Raw genomic sequence first — 23,695 nt, forward strand, 5'->3', positions numbered from 1 at the left:
TCCCAGGCATGTTACTTTGATTTTAATCTATTTGGTGACATGATCAATAATAAAGAATAATAAATAATAACAAACCGTTTTCAGCCCATCAACCTATTTCTTATAATTGTGTGGCTTCTTCAGCCTACCACTGGTATATAATTTCTTAGCCATCACACACCATAGACTTCGGCTAGCCTATGACTCTAACAACAAGCAAGGCAGAAGGCAAAAAGAAGTACAGTATGGTTGACATGGATGAGACAGAGGGAGTCAGCGATATAAACATGACATGGATGTTCATTCATTAGATAACAAATTTTATATTCTGATGTAAAGTCCAGTTACCATCTAGACACTAAAAGAGGGTGTAGTAATGGCTACTTTTTACTTACATAAGTACATGTCAGAGATAGTAAGTTCTTTACTTTAATTGAGGGAAAAAAGTGTAGTCACTAATTTAATGTTTACCAGAGTCTTTCAAAACATAAGTGTCTGTACTCCACCTTGAGTGAAGGATGTATGTACATTTGGCATCTCTGAGTAAATAACACTATGGTGCACACACACACACACACACACACACACAACACACGACAATCCACACAAGGAGTAACCAAAATTGGGGTTAAAACATAGACCTTGATAGAAGAAGTAGCATACTTACTCAGAAAAACTCTGAAAGAAGATTAATAAACTGTACATTCCTTGCCACCATGGGTGGAGGGTACTTTTAAGGAAAAATTCAAGTCAAGTCAAGTTTATTTCTAGAGCGCTTTTCACAACAGACATTGTCTCAAAGCAGCTTCACAGAAATCAACAGTTAAGGTAAATGGTGTGTGTGTATTTACCCCTGATGAGCAAGCCATGGCGACTGTGGCAAGGAAAAACTCCCTTAGATGTTATGAGGAAGAAACCTTGAGAGGAACCAGACTCAAAACGGGAACCCATCCTCATTTAGGTGACATCAAGAGTTTTATCATACCTTTGAAAAACCTTTTAGTAACTTTCACCTAGAAGGGTTAAATTGCATATATTTTTAACATTAAATGTAATTGCTGTCCAGGTCACGTTTACAGCATTTGACAGATTACGGCATGTTGCGTTTTGTTTTATTAAGCAGCACCTCTCCGTCACTTGCTGTCATAAACATGCTGGTGACACAACACGATGGTGACTTCTGCTGTTATAATGACCTCCATTCTTCTGGAAAAGTGTTCTACTAGATTTTGGTATGTGACTTGAAATATGTGCTCAGGTACTGATGTTAGGTGAGGAGGCCTAGAGTGCAGTCACCATCCAATTTATCCCAAAGGTGTTCAGTGGGGTTGAGGTTAGGAATTTGTCGAGGCCACTTGAGTTTTTTTACTCAAAATTCAGCTCGGACTGCTTAGTTCCTGTTAAGGGAAAATGTAAATTTCAGCATACAAAGCCATTCTACACTGGTGTGTGCTTCCAACTTTGTGGTAACAAACCATAGACCATACAGCATATATTTTTATTTGCTATTAAAAAGCAATTTTAAAGAAATTATTGAGTAGTGCTACACTCCTTAGTATAGACATCACTTTGATGAATGGTATTTTATACCCAGGCATAAAATAAACCCTTCCTAAGCAAAGATCACATTAGTTTCTTAGGTTTCTCAGATTTCCTTCTAGTGTCCAAGATATGCATGTAGGTGTATTTGTAGCATTATATACTGTATATACTACACCCCCAAAAATATTCATCTTTTTCTTCTCCAGGCACTTTCTTTAGGGAAAAAAAAATATGTATTCAGTTTTCACCTCTGATCTTGTCTTTGATAAGATAAGAGTCAGCAATCTTTCTCCTATCATGATGTTATCCTGTCCTTTCCTGTTTAGTGACCCTCTCTGTGAGAGGAGCTTTCATCCTCTTTCAGTCAATCACACAAAATTCCATGTTCCAGACCACAAAAGGCATTTTAAGGAATTGCAGAAGATATTTTATTCCATTCTCTATCAAACAACAGATCACATTTTCAACTTGTGCTAGCAGGTTAATTTATTGAAAGAGACAAACAAGGGAATAATATCTAAAATTAGACAGACAAGTAGACAGATATCAAGGTAATACATTATAAAGCATCATACTGAAAGCAAACATTTCTTAGTAGTTATTTGTGTAAAAAAAAAAAAAGAAGACAACATATTTTGTGTAATTGATATAACAAAAGGGTTGCATTTTCTTAAAATATGACATTGTAAAAGGATATGCTGTATAGAACACTGACTGAAAACCCTCATGCTAATCCCAAAGCATTGGAGTGATGTATTTCTTTCAGGATGAAACAGTGGAGTGATTAATCACTCTATGAATAATGTATTAGTCTATGTATGTGCATATGTCTTTTTTCCGGAGACTCTATTAACTCGCCATTTATCCGATAATTAGACGCCCATATAATTTGAAGCACATAAAATGATTAAAAAGAAATGTCATTTCTTTCATTTGATTGGTTCGACTCTTCATTAGTGCTCTAAGAGTAGGGTGTAATTAGCTCTATAAAACTTTATAATGTACATTCAAATGAGATGCTGTTTTCATAAGGTCTGCTAGAATTAAGTTTTGTCTTCTATTCTGACAAAGTGCATTATAATCAGCATTTTATCAGCATCAGGGCTTGAATATGTGCATTCACCTCAACTACAGCGAGACGTGGTTTGTATTTTAAGGCATGTTTGGAAAAAATCCTGTACTAATCTCAGCTGGGGGCTTCATAGCTCTTCTGAACCTGAAGTTCTTCACCACAGGCAAGGAGACCATGAAGGACACAAGTTTTGTGCACAGACACTCTTCAGTCAATGTTTCTTTGTAGGATCTGGTCTAGAAGTTTCTGTGAAGAAAGCAAAGAAAATAAATACATTTATTTTATTGATCTACAACAGCTAATCTTCTGTTCACAGCTGATTTCTACTCTTTGGGATAACAATATAAAATACAGTTTACCAAGAATTCTGTCTGGTTTATTCCTCGAATGGTTATCTTGTAAAAGGTGGTGATTACCTGCTATCAGTCCACCCACCATACTGGACTATCACATCTTTTTTTCCCCAATTGTGGAGTTTTTACTCCTGGACGAACATCCTGTTCTCACTTATCTCCCATTCTGTTGCCAGCAAAAGCACTGAACATTACAGTAACTGTAACTGAACATTACAGATCCAATGATACTTTTCATTTTTAATTATGAAATGTTTGTGAACACTAAGATAGTTTTGCTTTGTTTTTTCCAGTTAAAAATGATTATTGATTTCTGAAAGTGTTTAGAGGTGTACTTGTAATTCGATTTTAGATGTACTGCAGCTCAAAGCATTTATCTCATTTATCTGATTCTCTGTGAGGCCAAGCGTGCTTTTGGGTGGAGCAGAATATCAGTTATAAAAATCAACATCAGCATAAAAAAATGCAGTAGTGCAATGTAAATTAAGCTTTAAAATGATATTCATTGTATATAAATACAAACACATTAAAACCAGCATTAAGAGAGTCTAGCTCACATACCCAACAGTTTAGAATCACAGAAAGCAAATATGCATCTCAGAATTCCTATTCAAGACAAGATTGCCCTCATGATGACCTATTTTTATATTATGAAATATTAAAGTGATCACAGCTCAGCTGTTTCACTTAAAAAAAAAAAGTAAAGTCTGATACACCCCTAGATCTGGAATTTGTGACACTCCAGGCTGGAGTTGATGTGCAGTCTCTAAGCCTGTCTCTTGCTTGAGTGATCACACAGCCGTCACTGTCATGCGGAGTTGTAGCTCTGATAGCAAGCTGCAGGGAAGACAGTGAGACTGACTGTGGATGATAGAGCTGAGCTCTCTGAGGATCTGATACTGATAATATAAAAGCACCACGACGCAAAAGCAGAGCTCTCATCAGAAAGTCAATGCTGTTTAGCTATCCACAGAGCAGCCTGTCAGGAAGTACATCAGACTGTGTGAGGGGCACTGCTACTGTCCTGACAGTCAGCACCAAAACAGAGGCAGAATGAGCATGTATTCCATCTCAAATCTAAGTGTCAATCATTCAAAAAGCCAAAATAACCAAAACAAATGGATGAATTAATATAATTTAAAGGAACTCTAAACAGCAGTCTTAGATGGTAGGATGGATTCATACATAGGACAATACTGACCTCTACTGGTCATGAAGAAAAAGATTCACGAAATTATTACTATTTGTTAATAAATGAGGTTTGCGTAAATGTTCACAGCCCCCAAAACTTTTCTACAACTGTAATTGCAACTGTAATTGTCATCATTTGAAATCAATATGATAAATATACATATAAAATTGCAAATAAATCAATCAATCTGGATCAATGATATACAGTAATAATCTGGATTGATTCATTAATTTAAATTTCCATTAATCAATGTCACATTAATTAATCAATTGTTAATTAATAAAGGACAAACAACAAGTGTGTAAAAATAATTACAATTTTCGAAGTTTTGTATTTGTAAATAATTTTGTTGAGGCTGTTTGTCGTTTCTGTTTATGTCATCAGTTGAAAATGAATGATAGGGCTACCCTAGATTCTGTAAGGCTGATATATTGATTTATTCAGACCCCAGCAAATTCAGTGGTATCATCAGGTATCAACTCGAAAGCCTGAGGTTTATTTCTCTTGATTTCCTGAAGTTGATTTCCAGCAGATGTCATAACCACCTGTGTGCAAATGTTATAAAAAATGGCTCGAGGGGAAAAGTTAGGCCCAAAAATCTGTCTATACAGTAGAGGGCCATTCATTTAGAAGGAGTGAAGTATATTAGTCCAAAAAGCACAACAGCCTCTATAATAGATTTTGGTCAAATGTAAAAATTGCTGTTGTAAGCATGGAACATAAGCCTTTTCTTAAATTGGGGACATTATCAAACACAGCAAAAGCAGCTCAGAGTTAAGATTAGACCCAGTTGAGAGCAGACATTATGATGTCATTCAACACCTACTGTCTACAGCAAACAGCAAGCATCATACTTTTCTGAGTATCTGAGATCAGATGCACACTGTTCTACTTAAGATTTGTCAAATGAATATAGTCCCCTATGACACTATGGAAATGGCAAGACCAATTTATTTGTTCTTGCTGTTTTGTTGTAGTAGACTTTCGAGGTTCAAGATCAAAAGGTAAATGTGAGACAAGAGTTTAGGATTTTCAGTTACATGTGTTAAACAACATGAAATACAAAACATTTAGTGTCAGACTACTCCATTTTAGGCAAACAAAATTATAGGAACAGACAGCTAAAGCTTTAATATTTGGTTGTGTATCGCTAAACCAGTGGTTTATATATTTTTCATGTATGTTCAAATACAGTGCATCCGGAAAGTATTCAAAGCGCTTCACTTTTTCCACATTTTGTTATGTTAGAGCCTTATTCCAAAATGGATTATATTCATTTTTTCCTCAAAATTCTACAAACTATACCTAATACATGATGAATGACAACGTAAAAGAAGTGTGTTTTATTAACCCTGAAGCTTTTACATAGTGTAATAAATTATTACTGGTGTTTAAATATACTTCTGAATGTTGAGAGAGTTCTACCTTCTTAAAGACATCAGCTCTCAGTCTGTTGGTTTGCAGCACCAGCCTTCTTCTCTCGTCTTCTTTCTTTTTAGTCACTTCAGGCAGTTTGTTGTAAATTCTGTTAAGAGAGAGAAAATAGTCTACAGAACAAGATCATAGCTTTTAAATTGGTTCTGTTCTGATACTGAGCCTTAGCTAACATTCTGTGGTAATTTCATGGTACAAGATGTAATTTTCATCCTAAACATGGAATGGAGACGTGGAATTAGCTCCTTTAAACAAAAAAGAGATCTTCTCACATAAAAGCTAAATCGATTTACTGCAAGATAAACAGAATAAATGATAAAATAATTGTGAGTAGTTATTTGTTTTAAATTGTTTGTGTTGGTCTATGTTTGGTTATGTACAATAGCCTTTATTTAATTGCTAGATGTATATTATATTGAGATACCAGATACGCTCAAAGTAATTTTATATAAATTCAGTCAACTGTTACTAATAAATGGCTTGCTGGGAATTCTTTTGAAAGGTTTCACAAAGTAGACAATAAGCTAATTCTATACAGTGGCATGCCATGCATTTCACACCTAGGCCCTGCATTCATTTTAACTCGTAACACCGTCATTACACAGAAATGCAGTATAACAGAGCACTGCATCACAGACAGGTCTCTCATGCAAAGAAAATGAATGTCATTGCTAAAGCAAGAAAACCAAACTATACAATTCATCAAGTCTCCTTTCACTGCAGCCATATCTGCAATGCTTTTTAAGAAGCATTAATCTTAACCTCATAAGACAAAAATACATTCCAGCCTGGTTTTCCATGCATTTTTTGTAGTATGTTTTGAGTTCTCTGACCTTGGAAAACCTGCAAATCCTACTGAAAAGAAAACTAAAAATTATAAATGGGTTAAAAAAAGTAAAAATTAAAAAGTCTAAATAATAAGTTTGAATAAGCTTAACAACTGGCTGACATTTCCTCATGATGTCTAGCTTTTCATGAAAAGTCTGTCTTGAAAATTGCCTTGTAAGTATAACTGAATCCAAATTAATTTCTTCTCCTCTCTCATCAATTATGGAATAAAAACAACAGCTGATAAGCCTGAATATATTTGAGGTTTGATAGCTCTGACTAGTCAATCAAAAGAGGTGAAAATGCCAGCGTAATTGTATGCCTGCTAGAAGACCCCGGTGTCACCCACATGAAATATGATTGGTTAACGCAAAGAAGCAGCAGAGAAGGTCTTGCTGGCCCTGACAGCTCACTACTGATACTGTAGGAACCATTCTATATCTTTTATTATTTCATTGGGTTTTCAAAGGTTTTAACAACAGTTCATGGAAAAATAAGCAAGAATTAAACAAAAAGATACAATAGATAGGTTTGTCCACTTATTGCTTTAAATCTTTAATTTTGAGGAGTGCTTTTACATAAAAAAAAAAAAAAAAAAACAGCTAAAAGTAGGAAGGGTCAGTGTTGTTCAATTCAGTGTTGATGAGCTGTAAAAAGTTCACTGACATTTTTCATAAACCCAATTTTTCCATCAATATTTGAGTAATTTTAATGATTTTACCCTTGTGTAGAAGGAAGAAGAACACAATATAAGTACATTTCTCTGTTTCTAGCTTTTAAAGATTCACAGCAATAAACATAAACCAGCAAATTGTGGTGCATTTAAAAACTGCAGTTTGTGTTTATTTTGGTTGTCTGTTTTTTTTTTTTTTCTGAAATATGATTTGAAGATCTGAAACAATGAAGTGGGACAAGAATTCCAAAATAAAAGAATTTATTTATTTTTTACAAATAATTTTGTTCACAGCATGCTATGTAATATGTTGATCCGTGTATGGACTAACCGTCTAGATCGGACTTGCATCTCCTTGCCTGAGATCTCTCTGTCCTTGGGTTTAAAAAGATTATCTAAAGAACAGAAAAATGTTTGGCCACAGCACATCACGTTTATAGTGGGAATTTATCACAACAGTACTTACAAAACACTGCATGTATCAAGAAGTTAATTTTGTGTAAATAATGTAGTTGATTCTTCTATTAATTTTTTTAAAGGTGTAGGTTGATATAATGACCGGCAGGGGGTATGAGTAAGCTGATTTGTGACAGACTGAATATGCATTTCAGTAGTTTTCAGGCACTGTGAAACAGAGTAAAACTAAATATCTAATTTCAACCATAAAGCTGTTCAATATGGATTTTTTAAAAGAACACTGTGGACGAAACAGAATACTATAGGTTTGAGTTGATGTTACAGACATAAAAAGTGTTGTTTTTAAATCACATAATATACAGTATGTGTATGCACTGGATTAAATGGACTCTGGTCAATTGTTGTTTTGTTGTGACTAAAAGGGAAAAAAAATGTCTTATATAAGACCATGCAGCATTTATGTGATTGCAGACCTGATTAAAAGTCGGCAGGTGCTTTGCTGCTAGTGCCATACTGCAATATGTTTGCTTCAGCGAACAAACATGCTTAAAGAAAATCTTCTATGTATTAAATAAGGTTTTTCTATTGCAAGAGTGTCATGCTGTCTAGTTAATTTCCTAAATGATTATATGTACTATGTAATTTCGTGTCTGGTTTCTATAGCAAGCACTGCGCTGACTAGTCTATTCTACTCTGAATATTGCGACCGGTGAGTCAGTGAAAGCCTGTGGAAGAGATAGACTAGTTCAATTCGATGTTAACAACTAAATAATGCAACAGACAGTGCTGTCTCACTCTGATGGCCGACATTCCAAACATTAAAGGACACAGTAATGTGTGTGTGTGTGTGTGTGTGTGTGTGTGTGTGTGTGTGTCATTTAATGGAATGGAACAAGATCTAATGAGGCCAGATTTAACCCGTTCCAGAGCGGTGGCCACATTAGAGTAGGAAGAAAGGTGAATGAAGTGATTCATCCTGCCTAGTGCATAACATACAAGCCTGTGTGGGTAATGTTAAGATCTAGGTTTAATGTCCAGGTTTTTTCAATTAATATCTATCTATTTATTTATTTTTTGTTAATCAATCATTTTTTTCTCTTCATGATCCCATGGGCATATTCAAGATAAAATTGCCAGAATTAATCAGGCTCAAATTGTAAAATAATGGTTCAGTGAGGATGAAATATCATTTCCACACATAGATTGGCCACTAGACCCTAACACCACTGAGAATATTAGGGACTACTAGGGACTACACCTTACAAAAAGATTAATGTGTATTTTATTTAAATCCCATTCAACTTTTTGTTGCTGTTGAAATAACCTCACTCTTCTGGGAAGAGGTTCCAATAGATTTTGGAGTGTGGGTGTGGAGAATTGTGCACTTTGAGCCACAAGGGCATTAGTAAAGTCAGCTACTGATGTAGGGTTAGAAGGTCTGAGGTGCAGTCAACCAATTCATCCCAAAGGTGTTCAATAGGCTTGTATAGCAATACACTTAAGATTCATAGAGCTGGCTTTGAGCTCAAAGGTATTGTCTAGCTGGAACAGGTTTGGCTCTCCTAGTTAAAGTGAATGGGAAAATGTATTGCATCCAGTCATCCTATAAAATTGTGTGCCTCCAACTTTGAGGTAACAGTTTGGAGCAGAACCACACCTGAGACACCTGGAAAAGTTAGGTTTGCTAATAATTTTATCCATGTATTTTATATGGTATATTATATGTATATGAACATGAATATGGATGATCCGCTGTGGCAACCCCTAAGAAGCCGAAAGAAAGTTGCCGTTTAATAGACAAATATTTTCTTGTTTGTACACCAGTGTTACATGCTCCTAAGTGGAAAGAAATGTGTACCTATAGACAAACAATTATAACTACTTATAGGGTTTTGGTATTTCAGTAGTTAAGGCTCTAAAATACTGATCAGGAGTTCAGGGGTTTAAACCCAGGCACTGCTAAGCTGTGACTATTGGGCCCTTAAGCAAGATCATTAATGCTCTGTGCTCCAGGGGTGCTGTATCATGGCTGACCTTGAGCTCTGACCCCAGCTTCCTAACATAGCTGGGATATGTGAAGAAAAGATTTCACTGTGCAATAAAGTGATAAGTATAAGGCACGTTTTCAATTACTTAAAAAAATAAAATCTTTGTGGAACCTAATGACTCTTTGTTCTTTAAATTCTTTTAATTAAAGAAAAAATATATAATTAAAAGATTTCTATTCAGTCAAAGTAATTACTTTAAAACAAATATGTGAAGTGCAACCAGTACCTAATTATAGCCATAAATATTATGGGATTTTCAAGTGGAATTCAAGTGAAATAAAATTGGGGCAATAAAGTAAAGAAATTTTTAATTTAATAATACATCTATACACTGCTCGGTCCTCCTACGGCATACTTTCAATAGAGTTTAAAATGTTTAAAATATTAACAGAAATGTAACAAAAATGATAAACACAGGGTATTTTGGGCTGGTTATCACAAAGTGTATATGATTCTGCATACTACTACAGTATAAGGAATGCTACATATACAGTACAGTATGGACTGATCCATTTTAGAAACATTTCACCTCAATTTCATGTCATACCACTGAGTGGGTGTGGCCTGGTGCACCTCTGCCTCTTATTGGTGGTCTGAAACAATATTATGGAATTTGCTGGTTGTAAGCTCCGCCTCTCTCTAGCCCTCTGCTCCAGTCGATGTACTCGTCTCTGTGAACGGTGAATAAAATCTGGTCGAAAGAGCTGTAAAGCCTCCTGTACAAAAAAAATTTAGAATGCATATATGCATATTAAATAATATCTTTAAACAGACATCGTTTTTAGACATTAAATGCATAAGCACAACAGTTAAATATTTTTCATGTCTCAAAGTCAGGGTGCCACTCTATTTATTTAGTGTTAAAAATATCTCATATTTAGATTAGAAAGTGAAAGGGTTATTTCTTGTAAACTAAATATAACTGCCACCACTATGCTCACCAAAACACTAACAAATTTTGTTGTTTCCATTTCCTAAAATATAAACAAAACTTGTAGCTCAGTTTACACTATCACAAATGAGTCCTCTAGTTCAAGTGAAGGGAAAACTTCTACCAGATCCCAGTGGTGGATGAAGTACACAAACCAAGTACTCAATGTAGAGACCCACTAGTTAAAATATTACTCCAGAAAAAGTAAAAGTGCTCCCTTCGAATATACTTAAGTAACCAAAGTAATATGATTTAATATGGCTGTAATGTTCCTGCTATCATTTTTGTCACAATACTCTTGCTTAATCAACTCAGTCTATGTGAAAAGACTCTGTTACAATCTATTAATAGAATGATATTAATTAATCAAACACTGATTAATATCTATTAAAATTATAATGAGCCTAAATGTTACTTTTCAACTACTTAAAAAAAAAATCACACAAATAAGGCCACTGGTGTTGTGGTAAGTTAGACTCAGGAGATTCTCCTATCATGTTCTGCTTGCTGTTGAACTGACACTGTATGTTCATGCTAAATAGATACCATCAAGCAGCCATCAAAACAAGTTCAAATCAGAGTGCCACTCTACCCTGATTAGTGGCTTGCTGCTTGTTTGACCAGTTACATTTTTATTTACTCATAAAATAAAAAGGAATAACTGATTTAACTAAATGTAAAAGATATTTGACTTTTAAATGTAGTAAAGTTGAAATATAAGTCTCCCCAAATGGAAATACTTTAGTAAAGTAGCAATACACAAAAAAGCTACTTATGTGCAGTAACCAATTACATTTACTTCATTAATGTTCACCACTGCCAGATCCAAAGACATCCTATACAATTGTGTGCCTCTAATTTCATTGTAACTGTTTGGTGAAAAAAACACATATGGTTGGAAATGTTATGTTTATGAAGTGTTCACCTTTTGTTAAACAGCTCATAGTATATCATTGGAAGCATGAATTGGAATATGTACATAGACAATATTAATGCATACTTTAAGGCTTAAGAGCTGGAGCTGGTCAGTGCTGTTGGATCCACAGGCACAGCTTTTTCGCAGGTGGGAGGAGACAACACACTCTTGTGAACCAGGAATTATTTCAGTGTGGGAGCATAAAACTGTGCCTGGGGAAGAGATTCTCACACTCACTCCAGACTTCCCTAATGAAAGGCAGGTTTACACACACACACACACACACACACACACACACACACACACACACACACACACAGACATGTGCCCAGACACACACACACACACACACACACACACACACACACACACACACAGATAAATAATGCTATGGTTCTACTATTAATACAATAATCCAATTTAGGTAACAATTAACAGTCGAAAGCAGAGCAATTTTATAGCCATTTTGCATCTTCTTTTTTTTCCTGGTTAAGGTTTTTTATGATGACCTGACCACAGCAGAGGTATTTTAACTAAACCTTTTATTTATATCAGGTTCTGAAGTGTAGCTGATAAAGCTAAAAGATATAAACTAAAACATAAAACTAAGATATTTTGATCAGAAAGTCATTGTAAGAAGCAAATGATGTCAAAGGTAGAGAAGAACAATGAGGGGATGAGAAAGGCATATAAGTGAGAAAGAGAGAAAAGAGAGAGAGAGAGAGAGAGAGAGAGAGAGAGAGATTTGATAAAAGGAACTTGAGAAGAAGTGTCCTTTTCTGTGCCCTACCTGCAGTGATTGCTCCAGAGCACAGTCATGCAATCAAATTAGCACATGCCCTGTAGACTGCATGCAAAAGATCAGTGTAAATAAGAGGCCAAGAAAGTGTGGATGGGAGCCATATAAGATAAAAGTTCAAAAACAACTGCTACTGGGCAAAGATAAAGAGTTTAAAAGAGAGGACCGTGCAAGGTAATATTTTTTATATTTTATATATATATATATATATATATATATATATATATATATATATATATATATATATATATATACACACACACACACACACACACACACACACACACACACACACACACACACACACACACACAAGGTCTTTGGTGACTGACCAATGCCTCATTATTATTGCTGATGGTACTGAAATGGAGGGAAAGGCAAGTTGCATGAGTGAGTGAGAGAGACTCTGCTTGACCCCATTTGCAGTGGATTCTGCAAGAAACATGGCTGTGATTCCTACCTGGGCCTTTGTCGTTCCCCCTTTGATTGCTCCGCAGAGTCCCTGAGACATCATTAGCATTTTCATTTACTCTGACCACCTCTGAGGATGAGTCGTACCTTGTTACAAATGGCAATGGTGACATATCGGCTAATTGAACCATTGAATTAGAGCTGCAATTACCGCCGGAGTTCCTGGATTTGACAACGGCCATGTTGAGGTGAGTCTTTTCTACTGCTCTATTGCAAACTCTAATATTTTGTTTACAGGACTTGGGCAGATGTCTTGCTTCTTGTGGTTTCTTTAAGCTGGAGGACAAACTACATTTTCCAATTGATAGAAAGAGTGATGACCTGTACACAGATTGTGGACCGCAAAGAGGATGAGAGAGTGATTTGTACAGGTAAAATGTTGAACTGGGAGACTGGCTTGAGACTTCCACATGGATAGAGGAAGAAAAGGTGGGTCGTGTTGTGACTGAGAGTTGTGAAGCACTGTTTTTCTGGTCTGACTCATATTTTAATCTGTACTCTATCACCTTCACCATGGTTGCACTGCAGGTGTATGTCACTGTGGAATGACTGCATGATTTATCATTCTTTACCGTTGAAATAACACAAGAGGATGCTGGGGTCTGGCCTTGTTGTTTCAGGGGGCTTGATATTTTGCGAGTGGAGATAGTGATGAATAATAATCCAGATGAGGGACCGCGACTGTGAGCCTGAGGGTCATTTAGAGTCCAGCTCACAAATGGACCATCAGGAGTCGAGGCAATAGTTTTTGTTGCTTTGGTTTCTGTTTTCTCACCAAGAGTTGCAGAAAAGTGAGAGGCTGTGGGCCTCCAACACTGCTTGATGTCCTGTTCTCTCTCCTTCTTTTGGCCTCTCAATGTTGTAAACACATTTTGAAGAAGTGGGCAGGAGCCCTTTATCTCTGCCTGTAAAGTGTTTAAATATTAGTGTCCTATAGCATAATTTAAACAGTAATATTAATTTTACTTTTTAAAATACACCATACACAACTGCAAATAACACCGCATTAACCTAAAAATCTACTTTATTTAAATAGGATACAGTCAATCTCTAGATGCAGCAGATACATGTATTATATATTATGCAATATTATGGTTATTATGAATCTTTTGGACATACACTACATGGACAAAAGTATCGGGACACATGACTGTTCCAGCCATATGTGGTTCTTTCCCAGACTTTTCCACATACCGTAGCTGGAGGCACAATTGTATAAGATGATTTTGGATGTAGTGGCATTGAATTTCCCCTTGGCTTGAACTAGGAGACCTAAACCTGCTCCAAAATGACAAAAAAAGAGATCAACCCAGCCATTAGGGTTGCACAAGCCACTTAGTGCCAGGCTCAAGCTTGGATAAATTGGGAGGGTTGTGTTAGGAAGGGCAATCAGCATAAAACATGTGCCAAATCAAATATGTGGGTCACGAATCAGAATGTCATACCAGATCGGTCGAGGCCCGGGTTACCAACGCCTGTTACAGGTATTATTAACCAACAGGGTAGAGGGTGGAAATTGGGATACTGTTGGCCGAAGCAGGAGAAGGAGAGGAGGGTGACTTTAATGGCCATGTTGGTGAAGGGAACAGAGGTGATGAAGAGGTGATGGGTAGGTATGGCCTTAAGAATACGAATGTAAAAGGGCAGATGGTGGTAAATTATGCTAAAAGGATGGAAATAACAGTGGTAAATGCTTATGTTAAGAACAAGAAGGAGCATAAGGTGATGTATAAAAGTGGAGAAAGTTGCATACAGGTGGACAATATTCAATGCAAGAGAAGCAACCTGAAAGATATTGGAGACTGTAAGGTGTTGGCAGGGGACAGTGTAGGTAGACAGCAAGGAAAGGCATATGATGAGCTGTATGTGAAGTTGGACACAAATGAAGGAGAAAAGGATTTATACCAAATGGCCATGCAGAGGACCGAGCTGGGAATGATGTGCTGAAAGTTAGAGCAATAAAGGATGGAGATGAAAATGTGTTGACTAGTGAAGAAAGTGTGTTGAGAAGATGGAGGGAGTATTTTGAGCAGCTGATGAACAAGGAAAATGAGAGAGATGGAAGTGGATAGGTTTAGCAAGGAGAAAGTGAGAGCAGCGATTTAGAGGATAAAGAGTGGAAAGTCGGTTGGACCAGATGACATACCGGTAGAAGCATAGATGTTTAGGAGAGATGACAGTGGAGTATTTAACAAGGTTGTTCAACAAGATTTTGGAAGGTGAGAGGATGCCTGAGGAATGGAGAAGGAGTGTGCTGGTACCGATCTTTAAGAATAAGAAGGATGTGCAGACCTGCAGTAACTACAGGGGAATTTAGTTGATCAGTCACACCATGAAGATATGTGTCAGGGATCCACCTGCCACGCCCCCTTTGGTGGCTCTCTATGCCTCCACTCTCCATAGAGCTCCAGGTTTAACGAGGCACACCTGGAGCTCATCATCACTCATGCCTCCACTCTCTCTGAAGCCCCAGGTTTAATCACGCTCACCTGGGGTTCATCATCACTCCACCCCGCTTCTATATAAGCTCCTCTTTCACTCCCTATCCCCGTTCGTTATTGTATGTGTTGGACGCTACGTACTGGTTGTATGGGTTGTTTGTTTTGTGCTTATGTCTATGTCTTCCGTTCCGTTCTGTCCGGACTCCACAATCCCGCATCGCCGCGCTTCACCTCCCGCATCTCGGGTCAGCTAGCGCACCTCGGACTCTTTCAACATAAGGACTGCCGTGTGCTTGTGCTTGTATGTGTGTGTGTGTGTGTGTGTGTGTGTGTGTGTGTGTGTGTGTGCTCGTGTGTCTCTCTCTCCCTCACGCTTGTATTAAAACTCGAGCGAGCTGTACTCCGGCTTCCGCCTTCTGTTTTCGCTCGCACCCTGACAGAATAACGAACCTCCTGAAAAGGATATAATTTACAAAAAAAAAAAAAAAAAAAAAAATGATCGGATTACCGTTGTGGTCCCGGCGCGAACCGAACCTCAGGTAGAATTCGCTCTGCCATGATGAAGCGGCAGCCAAGCTCCGCCTCGGGGAAAACCCGGAAGTCCGCTGCCGTTTCACGTGGATCATGCTCGGCAGCGCCACGCCCCCGTGATGACGTCATGGATTTCCCGGCTCGCTTCTCCGGCGACAGGGCTGAGTGGGGCGGATTTATACGGAGTGTCGGTGAATATATAGACTTTTATTCATCCTCTTACCCCACTGACGCAGACAAGATCGCCTCCACATTTCTCTGCTGTCTGGAGAATCTCATATTAAATAATATCTTTAAACAGACATCGTTTTAGACATTAAATGCATAAGCACAACAGTTAAATATTTTTCATGTCTCAAAGTCAGGGTGCCACTCTATTTATTTAGTGTTAAAAATATCTCATATTTAGATTAGAAAGTGAAAGGGTTATTTCTTGTAAACTAAATATAACTGCCACCACTATGCTCACCAAAACACTAACAAATTTTGTTGTTTCCATTTCCTAAAATATAAACAAAACTTGTAGCTCAGTTTACACTATCACAAATGAGTCCTCTAGTTCAAGTGAAGGGAAAACTTCTACCAGATCCCAGTGGTGGATGAAGTACACAAACCAAGTACTCAATGTAGAGACCCACTAGTTAAAATATTACTCCAGAAAAAGTAAAAGTGCTCCCTTCGAATATACTTAAGTAACCAAAGAAATATGATTTAATATGGCTGTAATGTTCCTGCTATCATTTTTGTCACAATACTCTTGCTTAATCAACTCAGTCTATGTGAAAAGACTCTGTTACAATCTATTAATAGAATGATATTAATTAATCAAACACTGATTAATATCTATTAAAATTATAATGAGCCTAAATGTTACTTTTCAACTACTTAAAAAAAAAATCACACAAATAAGGCCACTGGTGTTGTGGTAAGTTAGACTCAGGAGATTCTCCTATCATGTTCTGCTTGCTGTTGAACTGACACTGTATGTTCATGCTAAATAGATACCATCAAGCAGCCATCAAAACAAGGTCAAATCAGAGTGCCACTCTACCCTGATTAGTGGCTTGCTGCTTGTTTGACCAGTTACATTTTTATTTACTCATAAAATAAAAAGGAATAACTGATTTAACTAAATGTAAAAGATATTTGACTTTTAAATGTAGTAAAGTTGAAATATAAGTCTCCCCAAATGGAAATACTTTAGTAAAGTAGCAATACACAAAAAAGCTACTTATGTGCAGTAACCAATTACATTTACTTCATTAATGTTCACCACTGCCAGATCCAAAGACATCCTATACAATTGTGTGCCTCTAATTTCATTGTAACTGTTTGGTGAAAAACCACATATGGTTGGAAATGTTATGTTTATGAAGTGTTCACCTTTTGTTAAACAGCTCATAGTATATCATTGGAAGCATGAATTGGAATATGTACATAGACAATATTAATGCATACTTTAAGGCTTAAGAGCTGGAGCTGGTCAGTGCTGTTGGATCCACAGGCACAGCTTTTTCGCAGGTGGGAGGAGACAACACACTCTTGTGAACCAGGAATTATTTCAGTGTGGGAGCATAAAACTGTGCCTGGGGAAGAGATTCTCACACTCACTCCAGACTTCCCTAATGAAAGGCAGGTTTTACACACACACACACACACACACACACACACACACACACACACACACACACACACACAGACATGTGCCCAGACACACACACACACACACACACACACACACACACACACACACACACAGATAAATAATGCTATGGTTCTACTATTAATACAATAATCCAATTTAGGTAACAATTAACAGTCGAAAGCAGAGCAATTTTATAGCCATTTTGCATCTTCTTTTTTTTCCTGGTTAAGGTTTTTATGATGACCTGACCACAGCAGAGGTATTTTAACTAAACCTTTTATTTATATCAGGTTCTGAAGTGTAGCTGATAAAGCTAAAAGATATAAACTAAAACATAAAACTAAGATATTTTGATCAGAAAGTCATTGTAAGAAGCAAATGATGTCAAAGGTAGAGAAGAACAATGAGGGGATGAGAAAGGCATATAAGTGAGAGAGAGAGAGAGAGAGAGAGAGAGAGAGAGAGAGAGAGAGAGAGAGATTTGATAAAAAGGAACTTGAGAAGAAGTGTCCTTTTCTGTGCCCTACCTGCAGTGATTGCTCCAGAGCACAGTCATGCAATCAAATTAGCACATGCCCTGTAGACTGCATGCAAAAGATCAGTGTAAATAAGAGGCCAAGAAAGTGTGGATGGGAGCCATATAAGATAAAAGTTCAAAAAAACAACTGCTACTGGGCAAAGATAAAGAGTTTAAAAAAGAGAGGACCGTGCAAGGTAATATTTTTTTATATTTTATATATATATATATATATATATATATATATATATATATATATATATATATATATATATATACACACACACACACACACACACACACACACACACACACACACACACACACACACACACAAGGTCTTTGGTGACTGACCAATGCCTCATTATTATTGCTGATGGTACTGAAATGGAGGGAAAGGCAAGTTGCATGAGTGAGTGAGAGAGACTCTGCTTGACCCCATTTGCAGTGGATTCTGCAAGAAACGTGGATGTGATTCCTACCTGGGCCTTTGTCGTTCCCCCTTTGATTGCTCCGCAGAGTCCCTGAGACATCATTAGCATTTTCATTTACTCTGACCACCTCTGAGGATGAGTCGTACCTTGTTACAAATGGCAATGGTGACATATCGGCTAATTGAACCATTGAATTAGAGCTGCAATTACCGCCGGAGTTCCTGGATTTGACAACGGCCATGTTGAGGTGAGTCTTTTCTACTGCTCTATTGCAAACTCTAATATTTTGTTTACAGGACTTGGGCAGATGTCTTGCTTCTTGTGGTTTCTTTAAGCTGGAGGACAAACTACATTTTCCAATTGATAGAAAGAGTGATGACCTGTACACAGATTGTGGACCATAAAGAGGATGAGAGAGTGATTTGTACAGGTAAAATGTTGAACTGGGAGACTGGCTTGAGACTTCCACATGGATAGAGGAAGAAAAGGTGGGTCGTGTTGTGACTGAGAGTTGTGAAGCACTGTTTTTCTGGTCTGACTCATATTTTAATCTGTACTCTATCACCTTCACCATGGTTGCACTGCAGGTGTATGTCACTGTGGAATGACTGCATGCTTTATCATTCTTTACCGTTGAAATAACACAAGAGGATGCTGGGGTCTGGCCTTGTTGTTTCAGGGGGCTTGATATTTTGCGAGTGGAGATAGTGATGAATAATAATCCAGATGAGGGACCGCGACAGTGAGCCTGAGGGTCAGTTAGAGTCCAGCTCACAAATGGACCATCAGGAGTCGAGGCAATAGTTTTTGTTGCTTTGGTTTCTGTTTTCTCACCAAGAGTTGCAGAAAAGTGAGAGGCTGTGGGCCTCCAACACTGCTTGATGTCCTGTTCTCTCTCCTTCTTTTGGCCTCTCAATGTTGTAAACACATTTTGAAGAAGTGGGCAGGACCCCTTTATCTCTGCCTGTAAAGTGTTTAAATATTAGTGTCCTATAGCATAATTTAAACAGTAATATTAATTTTACTTTTAAAATACACCATACACAACTGCAAATAACACCGCATTAACCTAAAAATCTACTTTCTTTAAATAGGATACAGTCAATCTCTAGATGCAGCAGATACATGTATTATATATTATGCAATATTATGGTTATTATGAATCTTTTGGACATACACTACATGGACAAAAGTATCGGGACACATGACTGTTCCAGCCATATGTGGTTCTTTCCCAGACTTTTCCACATACCGTAGCTGGAGGCACAATTGTATAAGATGATTTTGGATGTAGTGGCATTGAATTTCCCCTTGGCTTGAACTAGGAGACCTAAACCTGCTCCAAAATGACAAAAAAAGAGATCAACCCAGCCATTAGGGTTGCACAAGCCACTTAGTGCCAGGCTCAAGCTTGGATAAATTGGGAGGGTTGTGTTAGGAAGGGCAATCAGCATAAAACATGTGCCAAATCAAATATGTGGGTCACGAATCAGAATGTCATACCAGATCGGTCGAGGCCCGGGTTACCAACGCCTGTTACAGGTATTATTAACCAACAGGGTAGAGGTGGAAATTGGGATACTGTTGGCCGAAGCAGGAGAAGGAGAGGAGGGTGACTTTAATGGCCATGTTGGTGAAGGGAACAGAGGTGATGAAGAGGTGATGGGTAGGTATGGCCTTAAGAATACGAATGTAAAAGGGCAGATGGTGGTAAATTATGCTAAAAGGATGGAAATAACAGTGGTAAATGCTTATGTTAAGAACAAGAAGGAGCATAAGGTGATGTATAAAAGTGGAGAAAGTTGCATACAGGTGGACAATATTCAATGCAAGAGAAGCAACCTGAAAGATATTGGAGACTGTAAGGTGTTGGCAGGGGACAGTGTAGGTAGACAGCAAGGAAAGGCATATGATGAGCTGTATGTGAAGTTGGACACAAATGAAGGAGAAAAGGATTTATACCAAATGGCCATGCAGAGGACCGAGCTGGGAATGATGTGCTGAAAGTTAGAGCAATAAAGGATGGAGATGAAAATGTGTTGACTAGTGAAGAAAGTGTGTTGAGAAGATGGAGGGAGTATTTTGAGCAGCTGATGAACAAGGAAAATGAGAGAGATGGAAGTGGATAGGCTTAGCAAGGAGAAAGTGAGAGCAGCGATTTAGAGGATAAAGAGTGGAAAGTCGGTTGGACCAGATGACATACCGGTAGAAACATAGATGTTTAGGAGAGATGACAGTGGAGTATTTAACAAGGTTGTTCAACAAGATTTTGGAAGGTGAGAGGATGCCTGAGGAATGGAGAAGGAGTGTGCTGGTACCGATCTTTAAGAATAAGAAGGATGTGCAGACCTGCAGTAACTACAGGGGAATTTAGTTGATCAGTCACACCATGAAGATATGGGAAAGAGTAGTGGAAGCCAGGCTGAGAGAAGAGGTGACCATCTGTGAAGAACAGTATGGTTTCATGCCGAGGAAGAGCACCACAGATGCATTATTTGCTCTGAGTATGTTCATGGAGAAGTATAAAGAAGGTCAAAAGGAGTTGCATTTTGTGTTTGTGGACTTAAAGAAAGCATACGACAGGATGCCAAGAAAGGAATTGTGGTATTGTATGAGGTAGTCAGGTGTGTCAGAGAAGTATGTGAGGGTGGTGCAAGACATGTATGAGGACAGTGTGACAGCAGTGAAGTGTGCAGTAGGAACAACAGACTGGTTCAGGGTGGAGAAGAGCGTGGAGAGGTGGAGGTATGCACTGGAGAGAAGGGAATTTAATGTCAGTAGGAGTAAGACAGAATACATAAGTGTGAATAAGAGGGAGGGCAGTGGAGTGGTGCAGTTGTAGGGAGAAGAGGTGGAGAAGGTGGAGGAGTTCAGGTACCTGATGTCAACAGTGCAAAGTAATGGAGAGTGTGTTATAGAAGTGAAGAAAAGAGTGCAGGCATGGTGGAATGGGTGGAGAAGAGTGGAAGGAGTGATTTGCAATAGAAGGGTATCTGTAAGAGTATAGGCGAATGTTTATAGGACTGTGGTGAGACCTGCGCTGTTGTATGGTGTAGAGACAGTGGCATTAAATGAAAAACAGTAGGCGAAGCTGGAGGTAGCAGAGCTGCAAATGTTGAGTTTTTTGTTGGGAGTTGAGAGGATGGACAGGATTAGAATTTAGTTTATTAGAGGGACAGTGCATGTAGGACGTTATGGAGACATGATGAGGGAGGCGAGATTGAGATGGTTTGGACATGTGGACAGACATGGGTTATATCGGAAGGAGAATGCTGAAGATGGGGCCGCCAGGAAGGAGGAAAAGAGGAAGGCCAAGGAGAAGGTTCATGGATGTAGTGAAGGAAGACATGCAGGTAGTTGTTTGGAAAGAGGCAGATGTAGAGGACAGAGTAGTTTGGAGATGGATGATCCGCTGTGGCGACCCCTAATGGGAGCAGCCGAAAGAAGAATAAGAGCTCCATAAAGATATAGCTTACATAAGTAGAAATAGAAGAGCTTAAGGGTCCTAAAAACTTAAATCCAACCCCTTTAGCATGAGTTGGAAAGCTGACTACACCCCAGTCCACCTGAATGAGCTCCACGTATCTCCACAATGACATTCTAAAACATAGTCCCAGTAGAGTGGAGGTTATTATAACAGCAAATTGGAACTAAATGGGATGTTGAAAAATTACATATGAATTTTATGGGAAGGTTTTGGTGGCTGGTAGCTCAGTGGTTAAGGCATTGGCCACTGCTGGGCCCTGAGCAAGGTCCTTAACCCCTGTTCAGTTGTAAGTCGCTCTGGATAAGGGCATCTGCCAAAATGCCATAAATGTAAATGTTTCCACAATTTTTTCCATACAGTGTATTTGAAAAGATAAAGAATAAAAAGTCCCTAAACTAACCAAATCTGCAGGTTTAGCAGTAGCATTAACTTAAATACTGTACATAGCTAAAACAGGCAATGTGTGGCATTCACACAACCAGGCTAACTTTGACAAAATATTAAACAATGACAGACAGTATTTATATTGCCACTTTGGCAAAAAATCACAAATTCTTTCACCTTTTTGGCTCATAACTGAGAATGGTCAAAATTTATTCAAATAATGGTCCGACATTTTGTCAGCATTGAACATTTGTACTGCAAGATCTTATATAATATTTTAAAGAGGGATAAAGAAGAAATGCATGTGCATCCTGGTGATGTTATTTGGCAAACTTTGAGGAAAAAAAGGAAAGAATGTCTCACTTTTCCAATACCAATTTGTTAGGCTGCTTTCAACATTGTGTGTGCATTTTAAAGTGTATGTTTATAAGTTAACATAGGTGAACAACTGCTTAATACAAACTCCAGTGTGCATACTGAATGTTGTTGGCTCTTTATTTTCTTTTACTGGGTTTAAAAATTCATTCAATAACAGCCTATAGCATTAATACATTTGGATATCCTATTAGGTCTCTTTTGAAACTATGTTGTTGTTTACACAATATAAAATGGTTTTGTTACATTGTTACTATCAGCTGGAAATTATTGGAAGAAATAAATCACTTCCTGTGGTTCTATTACTAATGTTAAATCACATGCAAACTATTTATTTAAAAATAGAACAACAGTAAGTGAATTAGAAAATCTTAAAAAATGTATATTGGTCAATTTGTTCTAGAGATATATGGACATTAAAAAATAAAAGACTGTGCGATAAAGATATGTATCTTCACATACCTCAGGATTCAAGGAATTATAAAATTAATAATCTCAAATTCCTTGGATTAACACAAACACATTGTTAAGCAATGACTACTATTTTTTTCACAATTTTTTTTAAACCATCATAAACCTACTATCATACATCATCTCAGCAACATTATTTAAAATACTAACTAACGATTTATTACTGGTATCACAAACCAAAGACCAAGAAAAGACCTATTGTAAACCGCTGTAAGGCTGTAAGATACTTACCAAAACTATGTCTTGTGAAGCCTGGCTCATTAATCTCCAATTTTATAGTCCCATGAAGATTCAATAAACCTTCAATCACTTTTCCATCTATTGGTAAAATAAGCAACAGAAAAATTGCATTGGCTTACAACAATCCTGCAAGAAAAATACAACAACAAAAACCTTTTGTGTTACACAGTAAACTAAGTCAGAACAGGACACCATCACTGCTGTCTAAACCTGAAGATGTGTGTTGAAACAGGAGCAGCTTTCATCTGTCTCATATCAATTATTAACAAGTACATTGTTTCAGTTTACTGACAAGTTATTAGTATCTTTTACAGCTTCCGCTATACAATAATTTCAACAATTTAGGACAAAGTATTGCATTTGCTGCATTTAGCCGCAATGAGCATTGCTTAAATACTCATTATTAAAAGCATAGAAAATTTACTTAGGAAAAGGTACTTAGGCAGAGACAAACATTTTGGTGACATCAACGAACATCAACTAACCTACAGGGACATAGGAAGAAGGTGACCAGA

General features: G+C 37.6%; 1 protein-coding gene across 1 annotated transcript; it reads right to left on the reverse strand.

Moving 5' to 3' along the window:
* Positions 1-2,094: 2,094 nt before the first annotated feature.
* Positions 2,095-23,207, reverse strand: LOC124390386 ((E2-independent) E3 ubiquitin-conjugating enzyme FATS-like). The gene is made up of 5 exons (XM_046856288.1): positions 23,172-23,207; positions 10,086-10,254; positions 7,405-7,468; positions 5,564-5,663; positions 2,095-2,839 (listed from the first exon to the last, which is right to left on the reverse strand). Exons 1-5 carry the CDS (start codon positions 23,199-23,201, stop codon positions 2,801-2,803), a joined length of 402 nt encoding a protein of 133 aa, XP_046712244.1. The 5' UTR covers positions 23,202-23,207; the 3' UTR covers positions 2,095-2,800.
* Positions 23,208-23,695: the final 488 nt, after the last annotated feature.

The sequence above is a fragment of the Silurus meridionalis genome, chromosome 8, assembly GCF_014805685.1.
Source record: "Silurus meridionalis isolate SWU-2019-XX chromosome 8, ASM1480568v1, whole genome shotgun sequence".
Classification (NCBI taxonomy): Eukaryota; Metazoa; Chordata; class Actinopteri; order Siluriformes; family Siluridae; genus Silurus; species Silurus meridionalis.